Genomic DNA, 21,104 nt, shown 5'->3' with positions numbered 1-21,104 from the left:
AGGTTGTCGCTGGGCGACGTAGGTTGTCGCCGGTGCTGGCTTAATTGAATTCCATTGTCGTATTCACCGGCAGTCGCCTAAAAAAATCGCCTAGTGGGGCAGGCCCATTAGTCCAGTTGCCGTTTTTTCGGCGACCTTCTACAACAGTCACCGGCAGTCGCCTAAAAATTGCCTAAGGCCCATAACCTATCTCCTAATGTTGAACATAAACATTTCAGAAACATAATTACGGTGTAAGTCAAAAAGAACATAGGTTCAATACAGATGATCAGGTTTGGGAGGTGGGAACAGTAGTTGAAGTTTGTGGTACCAGGAGGTACTTGGTAGAAATTGGAGGAGTGTTAGAAGTGTGCACATAAACCATATGATTCCAGCAAGGGATGAACAAGATCAAAGCATAGATGAAGAAGCAGATCTGTGAGATATTGGTATTATTCCAAGTTCAGATATAAAATCAGCATCGCCAAAGAAAGTAGAGACAAAGGTAAATGATCCTGAACTTGACTCTCCTTTAGGACCACAACCTGACACTCCCCCTAAACCACAGGAGATCAGAAAGTGTGTAAACCAGTCGGCAGATTAAATATATAAAAATATTCTTGCTTGTCTAATTTACAAGTTATTTTACTTTCCAAGGGGAGAGCAGTGCAGTGTATATAATGGTAACTGTAACTTTAAGAACTGAGTACCAGAATGGTATGATTTGTGTCATGTGATATATTCAATATCTTATCAGTCTCGTGAATACCTGCGAGTATGCGCAGTGTACTTTTGTAAAATAAAGACCCACACTGGCAACAGCATGTACTGAAAACCTGTGCTTGTTTCTATCTACATGCTGAAGCCGTGATATCTTACAAGTACTAGCCTACAGCCTTTCCCTATAGCTCAGACCATCTAGTCATAGCAAGATCCTCGTAAATCTTCTCTACCCATTCCAGCTTGAATGAATGAATAAGTTTATTAGCCAAGTATTCACATACAAGGAATTTGCCTTGGTGCTCCGCCCGCAAGTGACAACATGACATACAGTGACATTTAAGAATTATACATAAAACATTAAACATTAATAATAAAACATTATTGATTAAACATGTGAATTAAATAAAATACCAGAGCAAAGGTAGGCTTCAGATTTTTGGTTATTGAGTAGAGCTACAGCTCGTGGAAAAAAGCTGTTTTTATGTCTGGCTGTGGCAGCTTTGACAGTCCGGAGTCGCCTTCCAGAGGGAAGTGATTCAAAGAGTTTGTGGCCAGGGTGAGAGGGGTCAGAGATGATCTTACCCGCTCGCTTCCAGGCCCTTGCAGTGTACAGTTCGTCAATGGAGGGAAGGTTGCAGCCAATAACCTTCTCAGCTGATCGGATGATTCGCTGCAGGCTCCGGGTGTCGTGCTTGGTGGCTGAGCCAAACCAGACCATGATGGAGAAGGTGAGGACAGACTCTACGATGGCCGTTTAGAATTGGACCATCATTAGTGCTTCCTCAACTGCCACAGGAAGTATATCCTCTGTTGTGCCTTTTTGACTGTGGAGTCGATGGTAGCCCTCCACTTAAGGTCCTTGGAGATTATGGTTCCCAGGAACTTAAAAGACTCCACAGATGTGACTGTGGTGTTGTTGATGGGCCCAGTCTTTGCAGACTGAGGTCAGGTTGTGAGTGGGTGTGAAGTGTTGGCTGGGATGGGAAAGGGTCCAGTCTTTTTTGACAACATCGTTCCAAGAACATGATGCCCAGAATTGAACACAATACTCTAAATGTGGCCTCACCAACGTCTTATGCAACTGCAACATGACCTCACAACTTCTATACTCAAAACTCTGGCTGATGAAGGACAATGTGCCAAAAGCCTTTTTAACCACCCGATCTACTGGTGACTCCACTATCAAGAAACCATGCTCCTGTACTCCTAGATCCCTCTGCTCTACAACACTCCCCAGAGCCCTACCATTCACTGTGTAGGTACTGCCCATGTTAGACTTCCCAAAATGCAACACCTCACATTTCTCTGCATTAAATTCCATTAACCATTCCTGACCAATCAATCAAGATCCTGTTACATTTTTTCACAACCATCTTCACTATCAGCAAAACCACCCACTTTTGTATCATCAGCAAACTTATTAATCTTGCCCTGTATGTTCTCATCCAAATCATTGAAATAGATGACAAACAGTAACGGAGCCCAGCACTGAAACCTGAGGCACACCACTAGTCACAGGCCTCCAGTCAGAGAAGCAACCTTCCACCATCACCCCCTCCTTCCTTCCATGAAGCCAATTTTCTATCCATTCGGCTATATCTTCTTGGATCCTATGCGATCTAACCTCCCAGAGCAGCCTACCATGCGGGACCTTGTCAAATGCTTTGCTGAAGTCTACATATACAACATCTACAGCTCTGCCATCATCGACCTTTTTGTTCATGTCTTCAAAAATCTCAATCAGATTTGTGAGACATGACCTCCCACGTGCAAAATCATGCTATCCCTAATCAGCGCTTGTCTGTCTAATTGCCTGAATATCCTTTCCCTCAAAATATACTCTAGTAACTTTCCAAATACAGATGTTAATCACACTGGCCTATAGTTCCCACCAATTTTCTTGCAGCCCTTCTTGAATAGAGGTACAACATTTGCCACCCTCCAGTCTTCCGTTATCTCTCCTGTATTTCAAGACGACTCATACATTTCTACCAGGGCTCCTGCAATTTCCTCTCTGGTTTTCCACAATGTTCTGAGATATATCTGATCTGGACCTGGTGATTTGTCTACCTTCATACACAATAGTACGTTCAGCACCTCTTCGACGATGACACTGACTGCTCTCAAGACACTTCCATTGACTGCCCCAAGTTCCTCCGTCCTGTCTTTTTCTTCAGTAAATAAATACTTATTGAGGATCTTGTCCATCTCCTGTGACCACACAGAGTTGCCCGCTTTGATTCCTGAGAGGTCCCACTCTCTAGTTATCCTTTTCCCCATATGTATTTATAAAATCTCTTGGGGTTGTCCTTAATGCTTTCTGCCAGAGCTATCTCCCTTTTTGCCCTTCTGATTTCCTTTTTTACTTTGCTCCTTAGTGTCCGAAACTCCTCCAGGGATACACTTGATCCTAGTTGCCTAGACCTGTCCCATGTATCCTTCTTATTATTGACCAATGCTTCAATTTCTCTCGTCAGCCAAGCTTCCTTAGGCTTGCCTGCCTTGCCCTTCACACTAACAGGGACGTGCATATCCTGGGCTTTTGTCAGCACACTTAAAAACATCCCACTTGGCTGATGTTCCTTTCCCCCCAAACAACCTGCTCCAATCAACTTAAGCTGGACTTTCTCCCATACCCTCAAAGTTGGCCTTACCCCAAATTAGCATTTTAGCACGTGGGCCCTCTCTGTCCTTATCCATAACACTCTTAAACCTAATCAAACAGTATTCACTGATCCCAAAGGCTCCTCCACGTACACTTCGTTCACTTGCCCTTCCCAATTTCCAAAGACTAGATCGGGTGTTGCCCTCTCATGTGTGGGGACCTCAACATATTGCTGGAGAAAACGCTCCTGAACACCTTTGAGAAATTGCACCTCATCTAAACCTCTATAATTTTCCAAGTCAATAATGGGAACGTTAATATCCTCTACGATAACAACATTAGTTGACTTACAGCTGTCTGCAATCTCATGGCATATTTGTTCTTTTTTATTAGTTTGGTTTAGTTTAGAGATACATGCCACGGAAACTGGCCCTTCAGCCCACCGGATCCACACCGACTAGCGATCCCTGCATATTAACACTATCCTACACACACTAGGGCCAATTTTTACATTTACCAAGCCAATTAACCTGCATACCTGTACGTCTTTGGAGTGTCGGAGGAAACAGACGTTCTCGGAGAAAACGCACGCACGGGGAGAACGTACAAACTCCGTACAGACATCACCCATAGTCGGGATGGAACCCGGGTCTCCGGCGCTGCATTCGCTGTAAGGCAGCAATGCTACCGTTGCGCCACCGTGCCACCCAATGCTTCTAATTCCCATTGAGTATTTGGGGGTCTGTAGTACACCCTGAACAAGGTGATCATCCCTTTCTTGTTCGTCAGCTGCACCCATATAGCCTCACTAGACGAACTGTCCGTAATGCCACCTTCGGCTATCGCCTTGACATCCTCCTTTACCATTAATGCAACCCCTCCCCCCCTCCTCTTTTACCATCATCCCTGTCTCTCCTGAAGCACCTATATACCAGAACATTGAACTGCCAACCCTGCCCCTCTCTTAACTAGGTTTCAGTTATCGCTACCACGTCCCTGTCTCAGGTATCTATCCATGCCCTGAGCTCATCTGCCTTACCTGTACAGTTTAAACCAACCTTCCTTCTCACTCTCCACCATTCTCCTGCCTATTCGCACGCACCTATCCAGATGGTTTGATTAGTAAGTTTACAGACAAAATTGGTGGTGCTTCGGAAAGTGAGAAAGGTTGTCAAAGTATACCGTGATAGACAAACCAACTGCAGAAATGGGAGGAAAAATGGCAGATAAAGTTTAATCCGAGCAGTGCAAGGTGTTGCATTTAGGGAGATTCTATGTAAGAGACAAGTATACAGTTAATGACATAATTCTCAACAGCATTGATGTTGAGAGAGATTTTGGAGTCCAAGTCCATAGCTCCCTGAAAAAGGCAAGACAAGTAGCTAGAGTGGTAATGAAAGTGTATGGTATTCTTGTCTTCATTGGTTGGGGCATGGAGTACAAGAGTCAGGAAGTTATATCGCACCTTCGTAGGACTTTGGTTTGACCACATTTGGACTATTGTGTGCAGTTCTAGTCACCTCATCACAGGAAGGATGTAGATGCTTTGTAGAGAATGCAGAAGACGTTTACCAGAATGCTGCCTGGATTAGAAGGTATTAGCTACAGGAGAGTTTGGACAAATTTAGATTGTTTTAACTGGAACATCAGAGTCTGAGGGAGTCCCGATAGAAATATATAAAATTATGAGAGGCATTGATAGGGTAGAGAGTCAGAACCTTTTTCTCAGCATGGAAAAATCAAAGATTAGAGGGCATAGCTTTAAGGTGAGAGGAGCAAAGTTTAAAGAAAAAGTGCGGGGCAAGTATTTTATACAGAAAGTGGTGGGTGCCTGGATCATGCTACCAGGGGCGGTGGTATAGGCAGACAAAACAGTGGCATTTTCAGTGCCAGTTTCAAAAGAACAAGAGTGCTTAAGTAAATTGGATCCACAATTAAACAGGCAAACCTCCAACTGAACAATGGGCTGCTTTTAAGGAAGAAATGGTTCAGGTATTATTTGATGGAGCAGGCAACTTTACCAGGTTGTCATTTATTTGTAAATAGTAAGATTAAATGAGAACTTACCAGTTTGAAGTTTGATCTTTATTTTATGAGGAGTAACGTTGAGGGATTACGTGAAGAACCCGCCAGGACGCATGCGTGTCATTCTTCAAAGCAGCGGTGTGAAATCACAGATAACAGTAATGAACTGAACATAGTAAGATTAGAGAAATAGGATACCAGTTGAACTTTATGATCGAGGGTGGGAGCGGAGGGCACGTAATCCCTCAACGTTACTCCTCATAAAATAAAGATCAAACTTCAAACTGGTAAGTTCTCGTTTAATCTTACTATTTTACTTCGGAGTCACGTGAGTGACTACGTGAAGATTTTAAAGCTCTGTGATTTCATGCCGTGGAAACGGGTCCATGCCTCACAACTGCCTTAATTGACTAAGGGAGGAATAGTGTTAATGTATTCAAACATGAATCCGACATTGAAATTCCTTGATGAACTATTAACAACAAATTATAGCCCCTGTCTTATGGGGTAAATCATGATACAGAACTAAATTTGATTCTGCAATGTCACAGGTTTAACCACTGGTTTTCTCTTATGGCCATCCTGCTGTCCCCAGGATTTGGTCCATAGGTACGTCCAATTCCTTTGCTGCTGATGTAGCTACAGCCCTGGTGGTATGAGATTTGAATATGTTAATATCCACCCCAGCAGCCGTAAAACCTGTTTCAGCCATCTCATTGCCTCTGAGCTGTTTAGAGTTCTCTATGTATAAGAATAAATGTCTCATAACGCATAGGCAATCATCTATTGGGTATGCACTGAATTCTATATGAGTCCTGACGATCCCGGTCTGTTCTGTTTTACTAATTCGTGGATGTAAAAGGTTATTCTACTCGTTGAAGTGGTGATACTATCCAGCCTTAATTTATGTAAAGACTAAACTCTATGTGCTGAGACTAATGCCATAAGCATGACTATATTATGTGTAAGTCTATGCAGGGACAGGGCTGTAGCGGGTGACCAATTTCTCAGTAATGTTAGGACTACTCTCACATCCCATACATGGGAATACCTAGTCCTTGGGGATAATATTAAAATTCCCTTCATAAGTTTAGTCACCAGGGGGTGAGTCCCGACAGAATGACGCTCTGATCCTTGCCCCAGAATGCTGTAAGGGCACTTCTGGCGCAGTTTGTGGCACTAAACTGAGCCCCTCATCATAGTTGAGGCTAGCCAGGAATTTCAGAACAGAAGTTATGTTTGTCGTACAGTTAGTGATGTTGTTCCTAGAACAATATCTCCTACTTCCTGATGTAGACCTGATATTGTTTCTTGGTGGACTGCCTGTGAGCCACTGTAATATGTTCATTGTTCGGTCCGTTAGTCCCAGGTCCAGAAATGGTTTCTTAAGATTCTGCAATCCAACACATTTGTCCTATTATGGTAGAGATGATTTTCCTGCCCGTTACGGGATGAACCAACAATCTGGTTATTTCGGAACGGAGATACATGGTTCTAAAACCATAACAAGAATCACAGGGAACCATGGTTGAATAGGCCAATCGGACACTACCAAAATACAGACGCTGAGTTTAGTTGTATTTTGCGTAATACCCGACTGATGAGGCAGAAAGGGGGGAATGCATAGAAAAACAATTTCCCCCAATGCAGCGAGAAGGCATCCATCGCTGATGCCCCAGTCTCATTTCCCAAGAAACAAAGATAGGCAACTGGTGATTAAGCCGACATGCAAATAGATCGATCTCTGGTGTTTCATATCATGCTACAATATCAGCAAACACTTTGCGGTCCAACATCCAATCGATGTTTGTCATTGAATTTGCGTGACCTGGTGTCTGCCACTGAATTTGAGGTTACCTAGTAGGTAACTAGCTGATATTCAAATGTTTTTCTGAATACACCATTGCCAAATTGTGTTAGCCGGATTATCACATGATACCGATTTGATTCCACCCATATAGTTAGTATATGCCACCACGGTGGTGTTATCAATCTGTAGTCTAACATGCAGGTGATGCATTTCTGAACAGTATGATTTTAGTCCATAGAACGCACCCAACATTTCCAAGTAGTTTATGGCATGTATCTGAAGCAATGATGCCTCTTGTGCATCCCATCTACATCCACAACTAGAGATGGAATTAGTAGCACCCCAACCATGAACACTTGGCATCAGTTTGTAACACCACTGAATGGTTGCTGACAATGAATAGGGCTGGAAAAATGCCGAATGTTTTCCCCCACCATTGTAATTCCGTAATTGCTTAGATTGGTAGCTTCATTGGTCTATCAAAATGACCAGTATTGATTTTAAGTGCTTGTACCTTTGCCCTTTGTAATTATTGGTAATACAAAGGTCAAACAGTGTGGCTGGAAAGCCACAATATTGCCAATTACCCTTGCTGCCAGTCGAATAGATGGTTTACTGATGTCAATGAGGTTGTTGCAGGCCTCAGTTAAGTCTGTTGCCTTGTCCTTTGATAAGTTACCCACATGTGAACTAAGTCAAAAGTGAACCCCAAGTAGTCCATAGTGGTGGAAGGTGTTAGCTTAGAATTAATCATGTCTGTAATCCTTCCGCATAGGCACCGAATAGTAAGCATTTTTTTAAATGGATGCAATCCATAAAGTAGCCTATGGAATCAATTATTTGGCAGTAACAAAGGTTTCCATATTGAATGAATATACTGCACAAATGTATTCAGTTTTGTCAGACCTGAATGATTGGCAACCACACCTTTTTTGTTCTTCGTAAAGATATTGACACGAATTCCAAAGAGTCGTGTTGGGATTTTTCCCATCATCTAGCCTCTCCAGTTCAGCATGCGCTTCCAGTTTTTCTTATCGTGAAGCACGAACGTTCAGTTCGGTACATGCTGAAACCGGGAAAAAGATTTGTGCACAAATTCAATTGTATATCCCTGAATACTAAGTAGTAAATAAGTGTTAGTAGTTATTGCACTCCATGCCTCCCAAAACAAAAGTGTGATCTACCACCAATTTGTGTATTATTTACACTTCCTGTTTTTTGGAAGAGACCAGACCCCTCTACCTCCATGGTGGCCAGTGGGAAGTTTATTTCTTCCTGTGCAGGTCGCCGTAGCGGTTGTGGTGTCGGAGTTTGGATTTGGGATTTGGGGTTGCGCATCTTCCACGAAGGCCGGTCTGGGCCATGGCCTAAAAAATACCTCTGTCCTGTTTGCCCGGCCTTTGAGCTTTCACCAGCTTCTGTTTGTCTTGCCTGCTGGTGGATGCGTAGGAGGTGCTGTTGTCGTGTGTAGGAGGTCCTTACCTGTTGCCGCCTTTATGAGCCCCAGGGTTTTAGCCTCCTCATCGAGCTCTTTTACCTGTTTTGACAGGTTTCCCCCAAGTAGTAATATTGGTGGTTTAGTACCTCCAGGTCTGCACAGCTCTGCAACTTAAGGTTTAAAGCTGGGCGGATGGCGTTCTCCTGAGACTATTAATCTCGTACTGCGTATTGCAGAATAATGCCACAGCGTCTTGCTGTTGTTCTGACATCTCTTTTCCATCCACTGTCCGGGCAAAAAACTGTGATCCCTGCAGTCAACAATTTTAGGATTTTCTGAAGCTAATCATCCTGGCTTCTGACTCCCGTTCCAATATGTTTCCAGATGCAACTGTTCACCGCGGGAAATTTTGAGGAATACACATTACCGGTGCCAAATATTTGGCAGTAGTGTCCATTACAGCCATGTTCCTGTAGTTGTTTTAAATGTACAAACTTGGACTCCATTTCCAGGAGGTTCCTTGTTCTTGCACCCCCTGCACACTGGTTATCTCTTCAGCAAACCCCTCTTCAGAGCCAGCCCAGAATTGGCTCCCAGTACTCCCCTCTGTCGAGGGAGATGCACTGTGCAGCCCCGATAAGGTGCTGCCATGGGTGTATTATATACCCATGGTGACTAGCCTCCATCTCCCGGAGTCTGTCACAGTGGAGCATCTGCTCCATAAGCCGCTCCATTTGGCCCCAGTAACGCTGGTCCCCGCGGCATTTCTTGCAGTCCGACTTGTCAGAGTCAACGGCTCTGTTCCGTATAGCCTTCCCACCCGGCCGTGGTGTTGATCTGGCCGGCGCGGGTGCCAAGTCGGGCACAGCTGATCCCACTAACGGTGATGCTGGTGCCTTCAGCTGCTGTTGGCTGCCCGCAATTCCGCGGTCCTCCCCAGCCAGCTTAGACACAGCCCTTGTGGACTCTATTTTTGTCCATAGTTTCCCCTTGTAAAAAACAGCACGGGAAACAAAAAACGACCGCAGAGTAATTCACTTACCTGTCGGTCTCGGTTTCAAACTTACCGCTGCGGGGGAACGCTCCACCCCGCCTGTCCTTTCGCAATGCGTGAAGCGATATAACACGCATGCGTCCTGGCGGGTTCTTCACGTAGTCACTCACGTGACTCCGAAGTAAAATTATACATTAATGATACTAGTTTCAGTTGTCAATAATGCATTTAATTTGTTTGTTTGATTACAATTGGTTACTCATAAATCTATACACTAATCGGCAACCACAAGTGCGGAGGGTTCAAGGCCCCGACCACGGGTGAACAAAGAGGAAGATGACTGAACTTTATTGCCTTCCATCGCAGTAAGGAATGTTGATTCCACTGTGGTGGATGTTTATGTGAAATTTATTTTATGTGTGCATTGTGTTCTTTTCACTTAGTATGGCTGTATGGTACCTCAAATGTAACTGTACCTTATTTGATTAACTGACAATAAACGCAAACTTGAACTTATACTTGGACTCGAACTAATTACATCTAGACTAAACCGACTTTTTATTTTGCTTTACAGAACATGTCAGAAAATGACATTCAAAGGTTTCCTACTCTTCGGGTGCCGTAAGTAGTTCTGCAGAAAGTTGTAATGTGTGAAACGAACAGCATGGTTGGGAGTATAATTCATGCAGGTCATATTTTCAGTCCAGAGTGTACTTCATGTTGTTTTAAAGAGCATTGAATTTTGAAAATCACCACATGTATCAATAACACTCATCATTCTTTGTGAGACAACAAGCCTTGGATGATAAAGTTATTGTAGTTGTCGAAACAAAGTTATAATAAAGCACCCATTTCACATTGACAAAAAAAATTAAGTGGAAATATATAAAACATGACAACAATCCAATATTACCCAATTTGCACAATTGCACAAATTATATCTCAATTTGTTTCAAGTGTATTGTCATGGTGAGGTACAGATATAATTTTTAAAAACCTGCTACAGCACCATCATTGGCAAAAAATACATGAAACAAATGATACACCAATTATACTTAAATGACACATCAATTTCAAAAGAAAGAAGAATGTGCAAAAAAAAAGACATTTGTGCAAAATCATGATTAGAAATAAATTAAGTCCATAGTAGTACAAGAGGTGGACAGAGTGTTCCAAGGTCACAGTAGGATTAGTGTTTTCTTGAACCTATAGTTGTTGAAAGATGCCTGAACCTGATAGTGTGGGCCTTCAGGCGTTTGTTCCTCCTGCCCAATGGTAGCAGTAGGCATCTCATTTCATATGCGACCATACATAGTGGTTTTTTATAATGCCCACTCTTTTTTCCATCCTGGGTCAGGATAAGAAGAAAGGTTTTGCCAAATTCAGAATGGTGACCATGGTAAAATACGATTTCTAAGGAAATTTTGCATTCATTTTAATTACTACGTAATGGCAAAATATTATAGGCATAATACTGATGCTTTATTTACAATGCTTCGTATTTCATTTATTTTCTAAGAATTCTGAGCAATCTCAGGCAGCAGATGTGCAGCTGAGATTATTATTTTTCGGTGAGTGTCCAGGGTTTTCCAAAAGTGGAATTGCCTTATTCCAAGAACCTTTGGGATAACAGAGTTCAGTGTTATTCAATGTATAACACTATATAAGTCCTTTGGTCGTTATATAGGGGATAGACAGGCAATTCTGTGGCACTCGAGACTCCTTGGTGCCAAGTTTCAGGAGGTCTCAGAGTGGCTGTATGACATTCACAGGGAGGAGGGTGAGCAGCCAGAAGTAGTTGTGCATGTTGGCACAAATGAGATGGGTGGGAAAAAGATCCTGTAAAGTGAACATAGGGAGTTAAGCAAAAACCCGGGTAGCAATCCCTGGATTACTTCCAGTGCCATGTGCTAGTTTCTATGCTCGCTTTGACCGTGATAACAAAACCCCAGCCATCAAAGTTGCTCCACCCCCAAATGAACAATCCCTCAGTCTCTCCACCTCTGCTGTACAAGATGCACTGAGCAAGGTGAATGAGCGCAAAGCTGCCGGCCCCGATGGCATCCCTGGCCGGGTGCTTAGGGCATGTGCTGGACAACTATCCCAAGTCTTTACAGACATTTTCAATCACTCACTGGCCCAGGGTGTTGTCCCCACTTGCCTCAAGACATCAACCATCGTGCCAGTGCCCAAACAGTCAGCCACAGGGAGCCTCAACGATTTCCGCCCAGTGGCACTCACCCCTGTCATTGCTAAGTGCTTTGAGCGGCTGATCTTGGCTCACCTCAAAGCCAGCCTCCCCCCCACACTGGACCCCCATCAGTTTGCCTACCGGGCCAACAGGTCTACAGAGGACGCCATATCGGCGGCCCTACACTCTGCCCTGACCCACCTGGACAACAACAACTCCTACATCAGGTTGCTGTTCATTGATTTCAGCTCCGCTTTCAACACTGTCATCCCCGCCAGCTTGATCACCAAACTCAGCGGGCTTGGCATCTCCACCTCCCTCTGCAACTGGACACTGGATTTCCTCACCAACAGACCACAGTCTGTTAGGGTCAACAACCTCAACTCCACCACTATAACACTGAACACCGGCGTGCCACAGGGCTGTGTGCTCAGCCCTCTCCTCTACTCCCTCTTCACCCACGACTGCATCCCTAAGTACGGATCCAACGCCATCATTAAGTTTGCTGACGACACCACGGTGGTAGGACTGATCAGTGACAACGATGAGTCAGCCTACCGAGAGGAGGTCCAGCACCTGACAACCTGGTGTGCCAATAATAACCTCGTCCTCAACTCCAAGAAGACGAAGGAACTTATTGTCGACTTCAGGAAGGTCAGAGGGGGCAGACATACCCCCATCCACATAAACGGGACTGAGGTGGAGCGCGTCTCCAGCTACAAATTCCTCGGGGTACACATCTCGGAGGATTTGTCCTGGTCCCTCAACACCTCCAAGCTGATCAAAAAGGCACAGCAGCGCCTTTACTTCCTGAGGAGGCTCAAGAAAGCCCACCTGTCCCCCCAGATCCTGACAAACTTCTACAGGTGTACCATCGAGAGCATCCTGACCGCCTGCTTCACGGTATGGTACAGCAGCTGCACTGTTGCGGACAGGAAGGCACTACAACGGGTGGTGAAAACCGCGCAGCACATCATCGGCGCCCCGCTCCCTGCCATGGATGCCCTCCACCGAAAACGGTGTCTGAAACGAGCTGGGAAGATCATTAAAGACCCCTCCCACCCCAATCATGGACTGTTTGCCCTCCTCCCATCAGGGAGGCGGTACAGGAGCCTCGGGTCTCGTACCAGTAGGATGAGGAACAGCTTCTACAATCATACCGTCGCATTGCTGAACTCGGAGTCCCGCTGATAGATTCCTCCGGTCCCTCCGTCCCCATTGTTTAATTATTCTGCATTTTTTTATTGTTCTGTATCCTCTTTTTTAAAAATTTCTATATTGCACTACTACGGACTGACGCAAAACTGCATTTCGTTGTACCGATACTCAGTATTTGTGCAATGACATTAAAGTTGAATTGAATTGAATTGAATAGTCAGGCTAGGAACAAGAAGATATGAGAGATGAATGTATGGCATGGGCAGGGATTTAGATTTTTGGATCATTGGGATCTCTTCTAGAGGTAATCTGTACGGGGGGGTGGGTTACACCTAAGGGGAAACAATATCCTGGCAAGAAAGTTTGCAAGTGCTACACGGGTAGGTTTAAAGTAGACTGTCAGGGGAGAGGCTGGTAGTTGGAATGGGAGGTAATGATTTTATGGGCAATGCGGCTTTTTCACGGGGCGACTTGACGCAAGATGTAACCAGAGTGAAGTGGTCGTGGTCCAGCACGATATCACACGATATAACGGGGGGTAGATAAAGAGTTCCCACGGTACTCGGCATTTCTGTTATTTGTGCGAGTGACTTGTCCGTCTCCCGAGCTTTCCCGTTAAATCTTGAATGAACATTGTGAAGTGTTGTTAAATCATCACGTGGCACAAATGATGTCACTTTTTTTTCACACACTATAAATATCCTCCCTTGGTTGAATTGGCTCATTTGGAGACATGTTTTACTGTGTATGTGGGAGACACAGATGGACTGAGCACAGTACCTCGGTCTTACTGTGTGTGGGAGAGGGGGAGAAAGAGACGTACACTCACAGAGGCAGAGTCTCTCAGCCTGTGTAAGAGGGAGGGAGGGAGAGAGAGAGAGAGGCACACACAAGGTGGATGTGAAATCTCACCTGCCTGTTTCAGTGACAGACACCCGCCGCCAGTAAATGAAGACACCCCCATCTGTCTACCCCTCCTCTCCCTCGACTCCCCCACCTTTCCCTCCCAACTCCAGTCCCGTCCCGACCCCCTGGGAAACTGAATAGAGCAACAATCAACTGCTGCCTGTGCGCTGATATGACAATAAAAGCTACTTTACTTTACTTTACTTTACTGAGTTAAAGAGTTCCCATGGTAGACTGTAAAACTGGGACCCTGGTTCTGGACTCCCCCAACATCGGGAACATTCTTCCTGCATCTAGCCTGTCCAATCCCGTAGATACTGATTAGACCGGTATCTATTTATTTACTTTATTAATGATTTCAATTAAATATTGGGAACATCAGGCCGCAAACGTTATTTCTTGAGTGTTAGTGCTGGACTTTGACTCGACCTTCCTAGTTAGCCGGCGCCTGAGACTGAGCCAAGCAATGTCCAGACCTGACTTCAACACAAAGTGATGGAGGAACTCAAAGGGTCAGGCTTGTCCAACGCTCTGTGTTATGTTCGTGATTCCTGCGTCTGCAGTTCCTCGTGTCTACAGACCAGAGTTGCCACTTGACTCCGAGATGACCATCACAGAGCATACGGAAGATAGACACGAAATGCTGGAGTAACACAGCGGGACGGGCAGCATCTCTGGAGAGAAGGAATGTGTGACGTTTCGGTTCGAGACCCTTCTTCAGAGTCTCGTCCCGAAACATCACCCATTCCTTTTATCCAGATGCTGCCCGTCCAGTATTTTATGTCTGTCTCCAGTATTACTGTGTCTATCATCGGCGCAAACCAACATCTACAGTTCTTTCCGACACATTAGAGGATACCGTCTCGCCATCACTCGGATTACCCGCTTCATTTCCATAACGTTGCTACCTCTCTTTACTTTGCTTACTGAAGCCTGATCCTTGTCACACCCAGTGCTCTATCGCCCAGCCTCTCATCTTTCAATCGGGTTCGGCCAGGAAGGAACTGCAGATGCTGGATTAAAACGAAGATAGACACAACATGTAGCTCAGCGGGACAGGCAGCATATCAGAAGGGTCTCGACCCGAAATGTCACCCATTCCTTCTCCCCAGAGATGCTGCCTGTTTCGCTGAGTTCCTCCATTTTGTGGCTACCTTGGGTTTATCCAGGATCTCCCCGTTGATGTCCTAACTCGCTTTGGTTTGTTATTATTGTCTCATATCGAGAACCAGCAGATACAGGTTTAGGTTCGGGGGGAATGATTTAATGAGAGCCTAAGGGGTAACTATTTTACGCAAAGGGTTGTGGGTGTATGGAATGAGCTATCCGTTAAGGTAGTTGAGGCAGGTACTGTCGCAATGTTTAAGACGCATTAGACTGAAGCATGGATAGGATAGGTTTAGATAGTTATGGGCCAAACGCGGGCAAGTGGGACTAGTGTAGATGGGACATATTGGTCGGTGTGGGCAAGTTGGGTCGAAGGGCCTGTTTCTACGCTGTATGATTCTATGCAGGGAATAAACTTTTGTTTGCGTGCTATACAATCATATCAGATAATGCTATACATGAATATAACCAAGCCACGTACAGTCTGAAGAAGGGCCTCGACCCGAAACGTCACCCGTTCCTTCTCTTTAGAGATGCTGCATGTCCCGTTCAGTTACTCCAGCATTTTGAACCGTCGAGTTACTCCAGCATTCTCTTTAAACCGGCATCTGCTGTTCCTTCCGACACATGCACAAGAACACCAGGTAGAGCGAAGAGGAAAATACCAGAGTTCCGAATATATGTTTTCAGGACAGTTCCAGGGGGAAAAAGTCCAATGTCCGCATTGAGGTAGGTTGGTAGGTCGGGTCAGTGCCCAAACGAATGGAAGGAAGAACCGTTCTGAAGCCGGATAAGAATAGGTGGTCGGCGCGGACTCGGTGGGCCGAAGGGCCTGTTTCCGCGCTATATCTCTAAAATCTGAAGTTAGGTAATGTCTAAAGGAACTGCAGATGCTGGTAGCTATGCACCAAAGGACACAAAATGTTGGTGTAACTCAGCAGGTAAGTCAGATCTGGGAAGAAAAACATAAAAAGCTGGAGTAAGTCAGCGGGTCAGGCAGCATCTCTGGAGAAAAAGAATAGGTGGCGATTCGAATCGGAACCCTTCTTCAGACATCCTAATCGGAATTGAGTCTGAAGATGTGTCTCGTCCCGAAACATCAGCTATTTTTCTCCAGAGATGCTGCTTGACTCGCTGAGTTACTCCAGCTTTTTGTGTCTGTCTTCGGTTTAAACCAGCATGTGCAGTTCACTCCTTACACGGGTCTCTGGAGAACATTGATTGGTAGCGTTCCGGACCCTGCTTCGGAAAGGCATCGATCGCTAGTCGGCGAGGACTCCGAGCTGTATCTCTCAAAGAAGTACATGTGAAAAATTCCTCACGGACCATAAAAATGCGGGACCTTTCAGTAAAGTCCCTTTTAAAGTCCCTTTTAAAGATTATAGTTATTTTCTTGAATCTCATTAACATAACTCATGAATAAGTTGATGTCCATATGCAGATGCAAATCTTTATTTTTTAAATTCAATCCCACAGAAGACAATTTTTACTCACCTTCTGTCCCCTCTGTCCAGCTTCCGGGTTCACCGTTCGCAGGAGTTCCCACGGTAACCGCAAGAGTTATTACGGATATCGCACGGATATCGCACTGGCCACTACGTTCATATAATGTTGCAATGCTCAACCACAAGTGTACAAGTCACTCTTGGAGAAATTCAAACTTGCTTGAATTTTCTCCCGAGTCACCAAGTTACACGATTACCTGCCGTTAGCGCCACGGTGGTCCACGGTGGTCCACGAATGCCGTACTGTTATCGCATGAGGTTCCCATGATGTTAAACTCTGGTTAACTCTTGCGTCAAGTCGCCCCGTGAAAAAGCCGCTTAAAGCAGATGAACTCAGGTCATGAATAAGTACGTGCGACTGGGACGTTATGGCTGTTACGGAAAACTGGCTAAGGGAGAGACAGGACTGGAAGCTTAATGTTCCAGGGTACAATTGCTAGGGGCAAGATAGAGGTTGGGGTAAAAGAGGAGGGGCTGTTGCTTTATTGATCAAAGAGAATGTCACTACAGTAGTCCAAGATGACATTGTTGATGGTTCATTCAGTGAGGCTATATGAGTGGAGTTGAGGAATAAAAGTGGGATATCAACATGTTTAAGAAAGAACTGCAGACACAATCGAAGGCAGACACAAAATGCTGCAGTAACTCAGCGGGTGAGGCAGCATCTATGGAGAGAAGGAATTGGCGACGTTTCGGGTTGAAACCCTTCTTCAGACTGATGTCAGGGGAGGGAGCAGGACAGAGAAAGAATGTATGCGGAGACAGTAAGACTAGTGGGAGAACTGGGAAAGGGGAGGGGATGGAGAGAGAAAGCAAGGGCTACCTGAAGTTAGAGAAGTCAATGTTCATACCGTTGGGGTGTAAACTACCCAAGCAAAGTATGAGGTGCTGTTCCTCCAATTTGCACTGGACTCACTCTGACAATGGAGGAGGCCCAGGCCAGAAAGATCAGATTGAGAATGGGAGGGGGATTTGAAGTGCTGAGCAACCGGGAGATCAGCTTGGTTAATGCGGACTGAGCGGAGGTGTTCAGCGAAACGATCGCTGAGCCTGAGCTTGGTCTCGCCGATGTAGAGAAGTTGACACCTGTAACGGCGGTTGCAGTAGATGAAGTTGGAGGAGGTGCAAGTGAACCTCTACCTCACCTGGAAAGTCTGTTTGGGTCCTTGGATGTAGTCGAGGGGGGAGGTAAAGGGTCAGGGGTTGCATCTCCTCTGGTTGCAGGAGAAAGGGGCAGGGGGTGGTTTGGGTGGGAAGGGACGAGTTGACCGGGGAGTTACGGAGGGAACGGTCTCTGCGGAAAGCAGAAAGGTGTGAATATGGGAAGATGTGGCCAGTAGTGAGATCCCTTTGGATGTGGCGAAAATGTTGGAGGATTGTATGCTGTATGCGTTGGCTGATGGGGTGGAAGGTGAGGAGAAGCGGGACTCGGTCCTTGTTATGAGTGTGGGGAGGGGGAGTAAGAGAGGAGCTACGGGATATCAAGGAGACCCTAGTGAGAGCCTCATCTATAATGGAAGAGGGGAACCCCCGTTCCCTAAAGAATGAGGACATCTCCGATGCCCTGGTTTGGAAAACCTCATCCTGGGTGCAGATGCGGCGTAGACAGAGGAATTGGGAGGAGGGGATAGAGTCTTTACAAGAAGCAGGGTGGGGTGAAGTGTAGTCAAGATAGCTATGGGACACAGTCGGTTTGTAGTAGATTTTGGTCAATAGTCTGTTTCCTGTGATGGAAACTGTGAGATCTAGAAACAGTAGGGAGATGTCGGAAATGGTTCATCAGGGCATGCATGTTCCTGCAAGGAGAATGTCAGGACAAAGAAGGACATGGAACAGTTATAGATAGCTGGGATCAAGTGTATCCCTGGAGTAGTTTAGGGAACTGGGGTGCACATTTAAAAAGGAAATTAGGAGGGCAAAAGGGGAGCAAATAATAGCTCTAATAGATAATAATAAGGAGATTTTATGTCCATTAAGGGAAAGAGGGTAACTAGAAAGAGAAAAAGGTCACTCAGTAACCAAAGTGTTTTTTTCCATTAGAGGCGCAGGACATGGATAAGGACCTCAATTAATATTTCTCCTCTTTTTACTGTGGAGAACGACATGCAGATTGGAGAATTTGGGACAGTTAAGGGAGGTGTCTTGATGACAGTCTGTATTACAGTTGAGGAGCTGCTGGGCGTCCTAAGGCATATGAAGGTGGATAAATATCCAGGGGTTGATCAGATATATCCGAGGACACAATCGCAGGATAGAGAAGAAATTACAGGAGCCCTGGATGAGATATATGAATCATCCTTCTGCACGGGTGAGGTTCTGGAGGACAGGAGGGTGGCTAATGATGTGCCTCAATTTAAGAAGAGCTGCAAGGAAAAGCATGAGAACTATAGCCTAAACATTTGTGATGGGCAAGTTATTTGAGAGGATTCTGAAGGATTGGATATACAGGTATATGTATTTGGATGTCAGCATTGTTTTGTATGTAGGAGATTGTATCTTACAAATCTGGTTGAGTTTTCTGAAGAAGTCTCCAAAAAGGTTGACAAGGGCAAAGCTGTAGACGTTGTCTTTCTAGATTCCAGCAAGGCATCTAATAAAGTACCGCATGATAGGCTGCTCGGGCAAGTTAAATCACATGGAATCTGGGGAGAGCTAGCCGACTGGGGAGAGAATTAGCTTCATGAAAGGAACCAGAAGGTGATGGTAGAGGTGACTTTTCCGATTGGAGGCCTGTGACAAGTGGTGTGCCTGAGGGATCGGTGCTGGGCCCATTGGTGTTTGTGGTTTATATCAATAATTTGTATGAGAATGTGCAAGGTATGATTAGTAAGTTTAAAGTGGGTGGTATTGTAGATAGAAAAGTAGGTTATCAAAAGTCACAGCAGGATCTTGATCAGCTGGGCAACGGAGCTGAAGAATGGCTAAAGAGTTTAAGGAAATCATTAATGGAGTTCAATGCGGATAAATGCAAGATGTCGCACTTGTGAAGTCAAACCAGGGCAGGACATTGACAGTGAATGGCAGAGCATCGGGGAGTGTTGTAGAGCAGAGGGATCTAGGAGTGCATGCACATAGTTCCTTCAAAGTGGCGTCACATGTAGATAGGGTGGTTAAGAAGGCTTTCGGTACATTGGCCTTCATACTCCAGTCAGGGTATTGATTTTAGGAGTTGGGACACTATGTCCCATTTGTACATGACATTGGTGAGGCCACATTTAGAATATTGTGTTCAGTTTTGGTCACTCTGTTATAGAAAGGATGTTGTTAACCTGGAAAGAATTCAGAGAAGATTTATGAGGATATTACCAAGACGAGGGCCGGAGCTATATGCAGAAGTAGGGCAGGCTAGGAATTTATTCCTTGGAGCACAGGAATCTGAGGGGTGATCTTATAGAGGTGCATAAAATCATGAGGGGGGTAGATTGGTTGAATGCACAGTCTTTTACCTAAAGTAGGGGTATCAAGAACCAGCGGACATACGTTTAAGGTGGGAGGGAAAGATTTAATAGGAACCTGAGGTACAACTTTTTCACACAGAGGGTGGTGCAATGAGCTATCAGAGGAGGTAGCGGAGGCCAGTCATTTATAAGACATTTGGAAAGGAACATGGATAGGAAAAGTTGAGAAGGGTATGGGCAAAATGTGAGCATGGATAGGAAATTTGGTCAGCCTGGGCAAGTTGGGTTAACAGCCTGTGTCCGTGCTGTATGAGTCTATGACTGAGTATGAATGAAAGTCTTACAAGTTACTGTCAGGATAGCTATATTTACCACCGTGGTCTGTACAATATATCAGTTTCAGCTCATTGGGCAACAGTAGAAGTCAAATCTTATTTGTACAGTAAATCAATGATTGTTGCCCATTCACTGACCTAATTGTGTTAAAAATTGCACATATAGCTTGGAAATACTGCATCATAACATAATGTTGCGAGGTTATGGGCGACTGCAAATAAGCACTTGTTTCAGCAGTTGTTGGGCGAATCAGAAGTTAATAGATTCACATGTCAATATGGGAGAGATATTACAATGGAAATAACTGGGAAAATGGGTTCGATCAGATTGGTCTGAGAGCTGGCATGGACTTGTGGGTCAAATGGCCTCCTTCTGTGTCAGATTGAAATGTGATAAATATGTTTAGTAGAATTTTACTGAAAGACTAAAGGAGATCAGAGAAGTTCAGCGGGATATGGGCCAAACACAGGCACATGGGACTAGCTTAAATGGAGCATCAAGTTGGGCCATAAGGTCTGTTTGACTTTACTCTATGACTCCATGACTTTATCCTGAATTGGTTAATGAGGATTGATGAGGGCAGAGCTGTAGATGTTGTATTTATGGACTTCAGCAAATTATTCAACAAGGTTCCACATGGTAGGCTGCTCTGGATGGTTAGATCACATGGGATCCAAGGAGAGATAGCTGAATGGATAGAAAAATGGCTTCATGGAAGGAAGCAGGGTGATGGTGGAAGGTTGCCTCTCAGGCTGGAGGACTGTGCCTTAAGGTTCGGTGCTGGGTCTGTTACTGTTTGTCATCTATATCATGATTTTGGACACCTCTAGAAGATCACTCCTCATCCTAGGAAAGAGTCACACCCTGCTCAACCTCTCTCTATAGCCCAGATCGTCGAGTCCTGGCAACATGTTCATAAATCTCTGCAC

At 44.9% G+C, this 21,104-nt stretch overlaps 1 protein-coding gene across 2 annotated transcripts in view; it reads left to right on the top strand.

Moving 5' to 3' along the window:
• Positions 1-21,104, top strand: part of lcp2 (lymphocyte cytosolic protein 2) — a 168,338-nt gene that overhangs the window by 15,754 nt on the left and 131,480 nt on the right. For both annotated transcript variants that reach the window (XM_033030013.1, XM_033030012.1), the window contains exon 3: positions 10,149-10,195. In XM_033030013.1, coding sequence (XP_032885904.1) covers positions 10,149-10,195 — 47 coding nt within the window. The remainder of the gene's footprint in view (positions 1-10,148; positions 10,196-21,104) is intronic.

Source organism: Amblyraja radiata, chromosome 11 (assembly GCF_010909765.2).
Source record: "Amblyraja radiata isolate CabotCenter1 chromosome 11, sAmbRad1.1.pri, whole genome shotgun sequence".
NCBI lineage: Eukaryota > Metazoa > Chordata > Chondrichthyes > Rajiformes > Rajidae > Amblyraja > Amblyraja radiata.
Note: the sequence above shows the minus strand (reverse complement) of the source record. Positions and strands in the feature narration are given on the sequence as shown.